The sequence below is a fragment of the Morone saxatilis genome, unplaced genomic scaffold, assembly GCF_004916995.1.
Source record: "Morone saxatilis isolate NCDOM2014 unplaced genomic scaffold, NCSU_SB_2.0 Contig19, whole genome shotgun sequence".
Classification (NCBI taxonomy): domain Eukaryota; kingdom Metazoa; phylum Chordata; class Actinopteri; family Moronidae; genus Morone; species Morone saxatilis.
In genome coordinates, this window is record NW_023339751.1 from 20,840,856 (window position 1) to 20,854,941 (window position 14,086).

At 39.5% G+C, this 14,086-nt stretch overlaps 1 protein-coding gene across 1 annotated transcript in view; it reads right to left on the bottom strand.

Moving 5' to 3' along the window:
- epas1b (endothelial PAS domain protein 1b) overlaps positions 1 to 14,086 on the bottom strand; it is a 69,123-nt gene that overhangs the window by 13,380 nt on the left and 41,657 nt on the right. Inside the window, exons 3-7 of the mRNA XM_035663673.1 lie at positions 12,690 to 12,841; positions 11,186 to 11,273; positions 7,908 to 8,026; positions 6,996 to 7,198; positions 2,918 to 3,024 (exon numbers count right to left, since the gene is read on the bottom strand). Of these exons, the coding sequence (XP_035519566.1) occupies positions 2,918 to 3,024; positions 6,996 to 7,198; positions 7,908 to 8,026; positions 11,186 to 11,273; positions 12,690 to 12,841 (669 nt within the window). The remainder of the gene's footprint in view (positions 1 to 2,917; positions 3,025 to 6,995; positions 7,199 to 7,907; positions 8,027 to 11,185; positions 11,274 to 12,689; positions 12,842 to 14,086) is intronic.

Sequence of the window (14,086 nt, forward strand, 5' to 3'; positions counted from 1 at the left end):
ATATATTATTAGTATATATGTACATAGGAGGATATAGGGGGTGACATACAGCCAAAGAGCCACAGGTGGATTCAAACCCATGCTGGCTGCAGCGAAGGACACAGCCTTGGTACGTGGGGCCCCTGCCGCTCTGCCAGGAGAGGGATATCAGGACACCCCAGATAACACCTTTTCAATTTCACCTGACTCATAGTACTTGGTTGTTTTCTGGGGTCTTTGGGCATATAATGAAAGTGAAATTGTTTAAATGTGTACGGTGAGCAGTGTACTTAATGGGACTTTAAAGATAAGAGGGTACATGAACAAGGCCCCCAAAAACCCCTGACAGCATTTAAATCAGCACAAACGGTTCTCTTCTCAATTGCAGATGACATTTAGACTCATTCATGGAAAACATTCTAACATGTCACAGCAGGAAAAGCACAGATGTAAAATAATACAATTATGATGGCGCTGAATTACTATGTATGACACACTCCAACCCCAACAATACTTGCACAAGTGGGGCATGAGAGCGACCCAGCTTAGAGGCAGGAGAAGAAAAAAGAAACGCAACCACTTCGGAGAAAAATCATCCAGTTTGTAAAGGGAGGGGAAAGCCACCAACCACAGCAACAACAAGAACCAGTTGCTACTACAAAAGGCCCAATATGGGATATGAAGGTCGACTTGGGAGGAACTGGCAGTTCCCCCAGATTGGTTCCAGACAACCCTGAGCCCGGAACTTGTGGTACTGTGTTGAAGAGGCAAAAAAGATCATCCTCATAGAAACTTACAGTCCCATGGGAAGATTGGGGTGTGAACAGGCCTTGGAAAAGAAAGGAGCGCCCAAATACAAGACCTTCTGCATGGACTGCAGGGGGAAAGGATGGCGGGCATGCTGTTTCCGGTCGAGGCTCGGCTGTAGAGGATTCCCTGCTCAGTCAGGTGTGGAGAGAAAATAGCTCACAGCCATTATGAATGACGGGGAAAGAGAGAAAGAACAGCAGCTCGCAGGATTTTGGGGAGGCAGCGGAAAGAGCCTCGTTGCTGGTTATGGAGCAGAGAGAGATTAAGCTGGAAACCAGGAGGGGACAGCATGGGCAGTGACTTGCCACCACTGCCGACCCAACCATCGGAGGGTGTTGCGGATGAGGTCGAACACCCCAATGAAGATGTGTTACCGCCTGGATGACATCAACCCTCTCCTGGCCAAGGCTACATTCACTTAAGGTGAATGAAGATGAGAAGCATCTTCAGATGTATTTGTAATCTATAGTCTGCTTCTGTTTAACAGAGCAGATCAGTTGTTAATTATAATATATAAAATTTAAAAAATGTCTGCTGTGAAAAAGGCCTATTATGATTATTTGATATTTTTAGTGCACCTAATAATCAAATTCTGGGTTAGAATAGTCAACATAAACTGTGTCCTCCACTAGATTTTGGAAAATCATCATCAAAACCCCATGGGAACATATAGTGGAAAGATCCAGAAAAAAAGTGTACAATAAGATTATTTTGTCAAACTAAGATTTCCAAGGTGAAGAATAAAGTTTAGCAGACAAATAATGAAAACTATTTGTATTTTGCCAGTTTGTTAGCTCACAACTCAACTGACAAGCTGACAGGCTACAGTATTTTCGTTATTTTCACATAATAGGACATTCAGCACAAATATATTCATTGCAAAAATCAACACTGTTCAGTCTTGCATTACTTAACTTAAACTAAAGCTTCGATATCAGGTTGGGAGAGTGCTGTGAACAAGTGTTACATGTTAAATGTTTTTTGGCAAAAAGATCTCAAGACAAGATTTGTGAATGAAATATACACAAACAGGATTTATTTTTATTGCTTACTTGAACATAACTTACACATAAATAAAAAAAGAACAATTACATCAAATGAAATGTAAATGTTGGGAAATATTAGCATCCATCTGCTGTTCTTATACTGTAATACGATAGCTTACATTATATGAATTTGTCTTTATTGAATATAATGTGAGCTGCCCCTTATTCACTATAGTCATTTGGGTATTAGAATATAAAATATTTAAAACACACACACACACAAATAGACAATAATGTATCACCACACAGGAATTAAAAACAGTGAAAAGAAAACTTAAATTCAGACTGATATTCATACTTAATTAACATTTTGTTATGACTTTTGCTTCTCAAAAGGAATCGATATTTAAATTAACATGCACTTAACATGAGAGTACATAAAGCTCACATCATCAACACCATCTATAGGTAAGGTGACTTTAATATCAAAAAGTGATTTCGATCCGAAAGCGTATGTTGGTAATTTTCACCCACACTCCAGTAATTATCACAGCCACAATTACTTACTGTTCTTCTGAGAACTCGCTGGTCGTCCTGTAATTTCTCAACAGGAATAGCTGCTAATCTTATCAGCTCAGTGCGAAATGGGACTTTTGTGTAAAAACGGAAGAATATGTTTTTGCTAATCTGACAGACACATGGCCTATTTGGAAACCAAAACGACAATGTAAAAAAAATGAAAGCTATCAGGAGCGCAAGGCCCTGTAAAAGCTCATGAAATGGGCTGTTATTATGTCGGTTACTGTAGGTAAAAGTTTTCGCTTTTGGCTTGTCCTGCAAAATGTTTATTACGGACCACATCCTGTAATTCCGAATCTAGAACAAGTTAAAGTTAAAGTTAAATTTACAAGGAGCACAACATTTTATCTACTGATTGGTCCTTTGAATGTATTTATTTTTACTTTATTGAACCCACAAGTTCATATGATGAATATGGGAGAGATCTGATTTGTCCCCTGAATGACTTAACATTTATTGGTAATCAAATTTCACCTCCTTGAATAACTTCATGTTCACCAGCAAGGATTCATATTCATTTAATTGCACTTGAGTGTGTATCCGTAGCAGTTGTGTGTGCTTACAGTTGTGGTGGCTCTTGGTGACGCTGTCTGAGTCCAGGGCGTGGTAAAAGTCGTAGACTGAGCGACCCAGCAGATCCTCAGGAGTATAACCCATCAACTCTGTTACCCTGTAACACACACACATATAACACACACATTTAATAATGCACCGGATTTGATGCTATTAATTTTAACTTTTCTGTGATTTCCTTCTTGCACGCAACCCTGTCCTGAACTTCTGCACTTCAAAAGGCTTCACACACGATTTGGAAATCAAACAAGAGAGGTGAGCAGTCTTCCAAAAATAAGAATTGCTCACATTCTCTGTCTCTGCTAACTCCCTGTGTTTCTGGGAACAGCTAATCTCTCTCTGTCGCTCTCAACACAAGTTCACTTTGTTAATGAGGATTTTGTTGCTGGCTTTGAATTACCTCATTTAAAAACCTCCCCTTTTCCTTTTGTTTCTTTCCAGCTCTCTTTTCCCAGTGAATACCTCAATATACAGGTTTTGGGGGTAAATTACAGGATTACAGTAATCTGAAGAAAAAAAAGGCATTCAGTTACCTCGTAACATTCAGGTGCATTAAGTTACATGCATTTTTCTGAGAGTAGAAGATAAACATCAACTTAGTTAACACCAAACATACTTGGAGTGGGTTATTCGCTCCCTTAGTTTGGTGTAGTCTCTTCCCAACAAACTGCTGTGAGAACATGAGCCAAACCAACAACAGGAAATGACCCCCTAAACACAAGGTTTTATGGGCAAGGAGACCAGAGAGGATAAACTGGGACGATGAATGTAGACAATCCTGTGCTATCTCGAATAAATAAGCTGTTTGTAAGTGTTATGCAACCATTATGTATGAGCTTGGGTTGGCTTGGTAACATACAAAACTAACCCGTAGTGCAACTTACCTACAAAAGATTTTAGCACACTATGCAATGGATGTTTCATTTTAGTTTCTTTTAACTGATGGTGGCATCAAATTTAGCTTCCAGGCAAAAACTGTGAATGAGTCCCAAACAAGGATCTGTTTTACTTTTGCCCACTTTTTTGATATGACAAATAAAAAAAATTAAATTGAGCTTTCTGTCCATTTTTTTTTTACTACATAAACTGTATATCATGTTCTAACTTAAAGGTTATATATAGGCGATTTAAAACATTACTATAGCAGCAAACTATGTAAAGATAAAGTGGAGTCAGGGAGTCCTGAGCAGAGAAGATATCACCCTCCCTCTGCCTGTGTTGCTATCGCAGCCTCTCTGTGATTTGTTTACATCGCCAGTCTGCTTCATATGCAGCTAAGTAGAGCGACTGTAACTGCTGCTTTTATCATCTAGTTCAATGAATTAAATATTTATGTCAACCAAAGCAGAGATAGTGATTGTTGGAACAGTTTAAAGACTAACAGAGACTGTGTTGGTGAGTTTTATGTTGTTTCTGTCCACTTTAAATAAAGTTACAATGTTGCAAGGATATGCAAGGTAAAACTAACTTTTATCTGTGGAGAGTGGTGAGCAACAGCGATATTATGGCTGTTTCTGGTAAAAACAAAAGGCCAATCTCTGTAGCGACCCTTTCCATAATGTTGTCAGACACTTTTAGTGGATATTGGGTGCATTTGTCCACGAGGATAAACGTTAGCTTACGTTCGTACTTTCAATAATATTTTCGCATTCATCTGATGATTATTGCAGACTGTGGAAAGACTAAAAAAGATGGTTTTACTTTATTTTGGTCTCATTGCAACATTTCTATGTGCTGTAGCACTCAGTCTTTCTGACAAATACGAATTCCCAGACTAGAATTCCTGGAATTTTGGTCAAAATGTGTATCGTGAAGATTGATTTGAAATTACTAAGTCACAGTAGGAGGAAGATTAACAATGTGTGGATGATGATGTGTCGTATGGATTTGTTGTGAGAGTGACTGGGGAGAGAAGGAGAGAGAGGGAGAGAGGGAGAGAGGGGGAGAGAGAACTGGTGGTGCAGAGACTCTTCCTCAGATTACATAACACTGACAGATGCAGGCCTCAGAGTGGAGGGAGTGAGGGAGGGCAGAGAAAATGAAAGAGAGGAGAGGTAAAGTGGACAAAATCAGGTGAAAACCGGTGGTGAAAGGAGATGCTGAGGGAGAAAGTGAATTAAGGGCAGGGGCAAAGGAAGCAGTGGTTAGATAAATGGAAGATAGAAAATATAACCAGATGAGTAGTGTTAATAATCATATGCAATGAATCAACTGGACTTTTCATGAGTTTTAAACAAGTTGTATAAGCCTATAAGGTTGGACTTCTCCTGGATGTTGCCACTCATTCAGCATTTGGTCCTACTCACTCTTTCTCCATTACGTGAGAAGTCTCTTTCCTTTTTCCTTCCTTCCCTGCTCCGACTCTTGTTTTGTCTTTCCTTTCCCTACTCAACCTCTCACTCTGCCAGACATTAGCCAAAGAAACTTTTTGTCCCTTCCCTAATGAGTCTAAGTCCCTGCTGAGCCAGGAGGGCGACCCACCAACAATAAACTCATTTGCGTAATTGGAGAGAAGATTTGGGCAGCTATTAAACTGCACCAAAAAGGCGAAAAAGAAAATGGGTCCTTGTTTGCAGCACACTCATGCACAGACATGTGCACGCAATACACAAATGCAGAAACAAAGGTTTCTCCAAAAGAAACCTTTGTCCTGCATGAGCAACTTGATAAGATTACAGGTCTGCAAGCATTTGCTTGTGTAACTCGAATCAGTGTGTGTGTGCGTGTGTGTGTGTGTGTGTTCGTCATACCTCCTCATGCCAGTGGGAGAGAAATATTTGGGTGCAAACGAGCCGGTTCTTTGGCTTAAAGATGGCCTCTGTGCGTGTAACGAAGTTAAAGTCCAAAGGGACAAATCATTTCACAAACATGACACACACACACACACACACACACACGTGCTCTGTCCCAATGACATAACTGACATGTCAGATGGCAGCGCAAGTGACAGCTTTGAAATACTGGAATGTGTGTGTTTTTAGGCTAGTCTACACAGAAGTATCTGTGATTGGGAACACTTGCCACAATCTGACAATGTCGTGACAGCATCTTATTAAAGTATTAATGTTTCATCTCTGGCTTACATTTCCCACTGACGTCCCTGCCAAGTCAAACTGTTTCAGTCAACACACTGCAATCAGTCAGAAAGTCTTGTGTGTGTGTGTGTGTGTGTTTGTGTGTGTAGCTTGTGCTTTAAGTACTGTGTTTTAACTGGCAGAGGTCTACAACGTGAAGGTGCTGTTTTACTGAACTCTACTGCGGTTCTTTAAAGATTCAATAAGAACAGTAATTCTGTTTTTGTTAAATAATTTTTCAAGGACATTCTCTGGTTTCAAACTCTAAAATGTGATTTTTTTTTTATTTTGTTTCATATGGCTGTTAATTTAATTTTTATTGTTTATAAGGAAAAAATAACTAATTTCAAGACATAATTTCAAGCTCTGTTAACTTCTGATGGGCATTTGATTGTCCATGTGTGCATGGGTACATTTTAAGGTTTGTGTCAAAGAGGTCATCCTCTCTTTCCTCCGTCCAAAACTCTGACATTTCAACCAGCTGACAGACTGTAACTGACTTAAACGGCTGACTTTGCAACAGGCCGATTGGCTGTTGAAACAGGTGACGTTCTAAAAACAGCCACTGGATATTTGACAAGCTGAGTTGCACGCAACGCCATCAACCAGCTTGAGTCGACAACCAGTCGCACCACTAAAATTTTTCTCTGCAACTTTCTAAAACTGTGCTGTCTCGTCATAAATCTTTGGTCCGAACTGGGCTTAAGTCCTTGACATTATTACTGAAATAAATCAAACTGATCACACTTGTTTTCTCATTGCCCGAGATCCAAAAAGTAAAAGAAAACATTTTCTTCTCATTGTCTGACAGACTTATTCTACAGTTCAGTTCCAAGATAAATCCAGCTTACGGCCTTCATGATGAAGCACCAAAGACGGTGATATACACACACTATTTCTCCTCATAAACGTCTGCCCTTTTTCCTGTTTCACTATCTGTAATGCATCCAACCTCAAGCTGCGTGCATCCCACTAGGTATGTGTTTCTGTCTACCTCTCATCACAGTAGGTGAACTTCATATCCATGCTGTGTCTGCTCAGGAAGGTCTTGCTGTCCATTGGTGTATCGATGTTGGAAGGGTGTGGGATGGGTTCGCACATCAGGACAGCGCATGTGAGCGGAGGCTCTTTGAAGCCACACAGTCCTCGCTGAGGGCAGCTGTTGTACATCTTCAGTTGTCCGGTGCAATGCAGCACCTGGAGGGAGCAGCAGGAGGAAAAAAGTAACTTACACGGTGTTGCAATAAAGCTGGAGGTCAGTGGATAGGAGGTGACGCTGGTGTTTTGTGTTTTTATCAGCTGATATTGACCTGACGTCTTGTCGTTTTTGTCAAATTACCTGTTCATTAAAGGACTTTACATGCTAACACTTTAAAAGAACACTTTTGTTCTTTGCTACTTCTCGCACAGCCAGATTTGTGTCCAATAAATATCCATTTTAAGTTTTTTACTTAATTTGGAAGTGCATTAAATACATTTTAGGGGTTGAGTGATTGTTAACAGGATGGGAAAACAGAAAAAAAATTGCAAGAGAAGCCTATTTTTCAGCCTTTTGTGTAATCATTGCCTTTTCTTGTAAATTGCTGGATAATTGTATCTCCTCAGGCCTCTACGTTCTTCAAATAAATCAGTCTGACAAGGACAAATTGCTCTTTGGCTAACTGTGTAATATTTTCAGATAATCAACTTGTCTGGATGGGGCAGCAAATTGATCAATGTTTAATTTTAAGGCATCAAAAGCCAAAATAGTTGGAAACCAATGATCTATTGAATAGCCAACTAGAAGTAATCACTGTATGGAATGTATGGGATGTGTTTCTTTTATTTTCATAACCAAGACCTGCACACATGAGATGCACAGATGTTGCAGATGTGTTGGCTTGTAGCTGCAGCAGCTCTCTCTCACCTTCCAGCTGGCGGACTTAAGGTTGACGGTGCGTCCTCTGTTGGTCACCGTGCATTTCATCCTCATGAAGAAATCTCGTTCAGTGCTCAGCTCTTTACCTTTTTTACTGAAGCCACTGCCTGAAACATACAGTCACAGGGGGAGAGTTCAACCAATATTACTCCTGCAGGACAATGAACACGTGTGTTATATGTGGCTTCTGACAGAACATGGAAGAACAAAAGTAACTGTTGTTAGTGATGAATTTACAGAAACGCAAAGCAGATTTTTTTGTGTCATCAATGTTCTTGTTTGTTTTGTGAAGGCAATTACAGTTAACATCGCACAATTTTTCCGGTCTTAAAGGTCCAGTGTGTAACATTTATGAGGATCTATTGGCAGAAATATAACATAATATTCATAGGTATGTTTTCATTAGTATAATCATCTGAAAATAATCATCTGATAATAACAATCTTGCATTTTCGTTGTCTTAGAATGAATCATTTTTATCTACAGAGGCCACCACGGAGGCCACCATGTTGAACTGCCATTTTTCTACCATAGCCCAGAACAGACAAACGTTTTTCACAAGTTTCATGGCCACCGTTCTCTTGGAAGGCTGAGCTATAGACAAACAATTGGAATTTGGAACTTCAAGATGCCACTTAATCCTAAACACTGGTCCTTAATTATGTAATATGAATTACACTGTTACAAATTGCAGCTCAGACCCTTAAAGCATCTACTCTCAGTAATTTTAATGTTGGGTTGATTCTAGCGGCCCCTGTGGACAGAAGTGCTAGTCTTTCCAACGCTTCGTTTCGCCTGATTTCAAGGGGAATGCAACTGAATCCAACCAGGTGGAAGGCATTATGGCACTCAGAATAACTATTTAGAAATAGTCAGTCTTCTCGATTTTAGTCTTGTTTGTTTAACAATACAAGCCTTTAAAACTCATGTTTCACTTTCAGTTTGATGCTTTTGTCCTTTGAAACCACAGCAATAAAAACGTGTAAATATTTTACTTGTGAGTATCAGGAGTTTAATTTGACTTTTTTTCCTTTATGATGAAATGACTAAACTGAAGCCCAGCCACATAATTGCTGCTTGTAGCTATAATTAATGTATTTCTGATTATATTTTCTTTTATTGTTTTTAGTGGCAAACTGAACAAAAAAGTTAAAGGTAACCGTCCTCTTATCTGCCTTTCCCTTATGTCACTAGGAAAACTGTCAAGGTTTAGACTCGCTGAGGTCTCACACACACAGACGCACCCACACACAATCGCATACACTATGCTGTGGTTGATACCTCTTATCAGCAGTGGCCACAAAACACACAAGTCAAACAATACCGAATATTTTATAGACCGTTTCCCTTGAACAGACCTAATACACAAACATAAATGAACACACATATGAATAGAGGTTTCTTTTGTATTGTTTGTTTTGTTTAAGTATAACTATATAAAGATAAAGACACACTTGTGAGTGTGCAGATTGACAAAAGGCACACTTCACCACATAGCTCTGTGGCTGCAGCTCCGGGGCTGAACTCTGACCTTGTGATGTAACAACTTGGCCCAATTTCGTGTCCTGTGTGTGTGTGTGTGTGTGTAAGTGTGTATGAGAGAGAGAATTATCCTAAACCTTAGTCAGTTACATTTTCCAGTGTTATGCAGTTGTATTAATGTTTATTCTTTTGTGTAAAAAGAGTCTAGGCAGAAAAAAGAAAAGCAGTTTGTGTGTTTGACTTTCTGCTGAGGACACCACACTATTCTCTCTCTCAGTCTCTCTCTCTCAGTCTCTCTCTCTCTCTCTCTCTCTCTCTCTCTCAGTCTCTCTCTTTCTCTCCCTAAGCTCATAGCTCTTATCGTCCTTCCCTCCACTCAGCACACATAAACACCAGCTCCTGCACACACTCCCCTGCTGTACCTCCCTATACGGTCTCTGACCTTCTGTTCTCTTGTTTGTTCTGGACACTTGTTCATGAGATAGACAATATTACATAACGCCACACATGTATGGGTTTTTGCCTTGTTTACCTTGAATTAATTTCATATCTGAACTGTCTGTGGGCGGACCCTGACACAACGTATGAAGTCTGAACAAAGCAATGTATATGTTGTACTTCTCACTTATTCTTCCATACTTTAGTTACTGTGCAAAGGTGCGGGGCAACCTATATACAACTAATATAAATCTACTATATATACACAGAAAAGAGGAATTAGAATTAAAAGTAAATTGAATTCAATAGATAGTTTATCAAGTCAAGGGTTATAAAATTAAAACATGTAGTTGTTTAAAACTTTATCAGTTATATTTAGGGTGCTTTAAGCATTATTAGACCATCTATGGTTGACCATTATTGAACTAGTTCTGAAAAGGAGGTATGTAAAATAAGATTTTTCTGTTTAATATGAATTACATTACAGATTGTATCCTATATTTTGTGCACAACTGAGCCATCCAATCCAAAATGAATTTAATTAATCAATTCAGCTAACTAAGAAGGAACACCAAAAATTATGTCACAAGATAAGAAAATGCTAATATTCAGTATTTCCATTTATTTAATATGTACAAGATGGAATTGTGAGTTCTTCCCATTCTTCTCAGTCTACCGACATGGTGTGAATGTTGCATTAGGAACAAAGTTGTCCTTCCCTCAAAGTTCAACACTTGTGATGAGTTTTTGAGTTTTTTTTTACTTGTGAGGTTGGAAACATTTGTTTATTTGTTTATACTTAATTTTTTCTTTATTTGTGCTATAAATTTGCCCTGATTTGTTCTTACACCTTTGTCACACTCTTGCTTGTAGTTAAAGTGTATATTTATTTGGATATATTATTTTCTTCTCTGTATGTTTTTGTACTTTATTTTACTTAATTCTTACTCATTTCAAATTTCCCTTGATAAAAATGTTGGTTCCATGACCTTAAAAACTAATGGCCAAAACTTCAGAATCAACTTCTTACTTCTTACTACTATAATACTACAGCAACAACTCTCAGGTCAAAATATTAATTTGCAACACAAGACATGTCATAATCGATGTGAATTGCCGAGCACATTTATGCTTTTATGGGACCTGCTGATTAGATGACTCCATGACTGTTGCTCTAGTTACACTTCTAGAAGGAATAAGACAGATTTACTGTAGTTGTCGAATAAAGAGGGCGGGTGAGAATGACACACACAAAACTTGCATGACACTGACATTTGTTTGTGGAACATTGTTGTAATGAGGTAAAAACAAGAATGAATATGTGGATAAAAGGTGTGTGTGCTGACCAGCTGTCTTCAGGCTGAGATTTTCCCTGATCTCCTCGTGATCACATGGATGGGTGAAGTCAAAGATGCTGTGACCGGTGAGGTCCACCTAAAAAATAAAAAAAACTTTGTGAAATATAAAAGATAGAATAAACAAACATAATATCATAACATTTTTATAGAAATACATATCTGTGCTGTCACTGTCAGAGTATCTGGTCTCAAAACTCTGACATGCTGTGCTTTTAATTTCTGGCAGCAGCAACAGTGGTTTGTTTTGTGATAAACAGAAGAAGAACTGGGCTGTGAGCACGAGTAATGACAGCCAGACAGATCGAACAAATAACAGAAAGTGTGTCAACTCTACACACCCAAATTGCTTCGACACTAAACAAACAGAAGCTCATCGGCGTGGACGCTGAAGTAAATCAACAAAAAAAGAAGAGCCCATGCTTCACAATTTACAGTCAACTTCACCTCGTCTACCATTTACTTTTTAAGTCGGTGCCAGAGAACGACAAAATGCTGAGTTTGTTTAGAGTTGAACCTCAGTGTCTGGGCTGAACACACACTGCTAGCATGAGAAGCATTTCACACAAACACAATAGACTCGTCTGACGGACAGTTAATGTCCATGTCTCCGATTGTGACTCCCTGTCTGTGTTAAGGTTTTCCTCTTTGCTTTTTACACTTAAAATAGCAAAATATATACAAGTAATTTATACCACAAAACAGAAAGAAATACTTTTCATTACAGAAAACGGGAGAGAAATTCATTCATACTAAAAGTAGTATTTGTATATTGAGTCTGCAGTAATTACATCTGCATGGGTCAAGTTTATTTTATTCTCTTTTCTTATTCTATGCTTCAATAATCATAATAATGCTGTTGGTTTAGTGTTATAATAGTGTTGGTGAAGACATAATCAAACTAAATCAATTAAATGAAAAAAAGAAAAAAACTTGCTGGTAAAACTGTGAGGACGTCACAGACATCATATACAGTATGTTTAAGCCACCCGGTCTAACCCCCACTTTCTGTCATATCTAGATGCGCCCACAATCTAAGTCAAATGACATAACTCCACATATGGAGGTGGCAGGGTGAGTAGATGGCTTAAACAATCACAGGACTTTAACCCAGAAGGCCGCTGTTCGTGTCCAGTGTGAAACCAAGACAATTTAAGTTCATGTACTTTATGTATTAGTTTATGTACATGAATTACGCAAGCTTTATTTGCAATGTTTGACAGTCTTGGGTTGGTAGTATTTTAAACAGTTCGAAAGCTTTAAAATGTATTAAAATTATTGACCAAAAAACGGTATTGTCTTTATTGATTGGTTTTAACTATAGCGTATTATTAATAACGTGGCAATGTGAGTGTTTTTAACACTGTACTAATAACTAATTCAACAACTCTGCTAGTGTGGATATTAAAAGTGAAGTGACTCATCACGTTCAAAATGAATGCCTGTCTGCACGTGTGTTTTATTCTATTCCTGGTGCCCTTTAACGGCTGTGTACCTGCGTGAGCCCCATGAATTTGTTGATGTTCTCGGACAGGAATATCATGTCGCCGTCTGACGTTACCACGGTAATGAAGCCCTCCAGAGACTTTAGGTACAGGCTGTCCATCTGTCTGTCCTCATCGCCATCACTGCTGCTGCTGCTACAGCCTGGAGGGAGAAACAGAAAACAAGGTGGGTTACACAAATTGTTTCTCTCATTTTGTGCTGATTATAAATGGATATCATTGTAAATGTGTGTGCGTGATTTCTTTGTGTGTGTGTGTGTGTGTGTGTGTGTGTGTGTGTGTGTTGTGTGTTATGCGCACATCAGGCGTTTTCCTCTTGAAGCAGTTGGGCTCGGGCCAAGAGGAACAGAACCAGTGCAGCCTTCTTCCTGCACTCTCAGGCCACTCCTGAAATCCGCGCCCTGACAAATTACACCCCAAAACTACCACAAGCTTTTCATAATAGCTGCCCAGCTTTTAGAACAGTAACTTGCAACATTATGCATTATAGTTCAAATGATGTGACACGCGCAGTGTCCAAAACATTTATGGAGACACAGAGACTCCAGTGCTGTCCCACAATGTCTCATATTCCTGAGTAAATTAAAACAAAAAACAGCGGCTAGCGGCCTAAGCTGGGAGCCAGCCGCAAGGAAGGGTGTGTGTGTGGCGGACCCGCGGTGCTTAGCGCTGAACATTAAGCCCAGAGCTGATGGGGTTAGAGGCTCCTCGCCCTTCCCTTTAACTTTGAGATAAGGAAAGGGCCAAGTTCTCCAAGGGCTCCCGGCAAAGGCTCGGGGCTTTAGTTGGAGCTTGGGCCAAGATAGCGTTAGACCCCCAGGCCAGAGGAGCTTCATGACATGGGCAGAAGCGCTTTGGGAGATCTTCAAGGGCTGAGTCCTAAAAGCGGGAGAACCACGGGCACCCTAGCCTAACAAATCACAAGAGCTGCCGATTACCAAGTCATTATCTATTGTCTCGAGCACCGAGCGTTACAGCCTCCTCTACTTATCTTCATCTGTTGTTCTTTGGCATGTGTATCACTATGCTCCTTTGTTTCTCATAAATAAATTAGATTAAGTGTATGGAAACGATGTATCAAGGGACAAGCTGCTCGTTCATTGAGGGTAGCATTCCTCTCTCACTTTTTTGACTATTGTTGGTTCTGATCGACACTGAACAGATGCACAAGCTGCACAAGGAACATCTCGAAGGAAGACTGTGTAGTTAATTCTCACAGGTGGTGTGCCTATTAATATTCACGAATTCAATAGCGGTGGGGGTTTCTTTTTTTCTTTGCCTGTACACGACAAGTTATCAATTTCCTGATTCACTGCTTTTGGATCACTTTGCCTCGAGCCAACAGGTTATCAAAACAGGTAGAGACTTGAAGAAAGGACCAGACTTC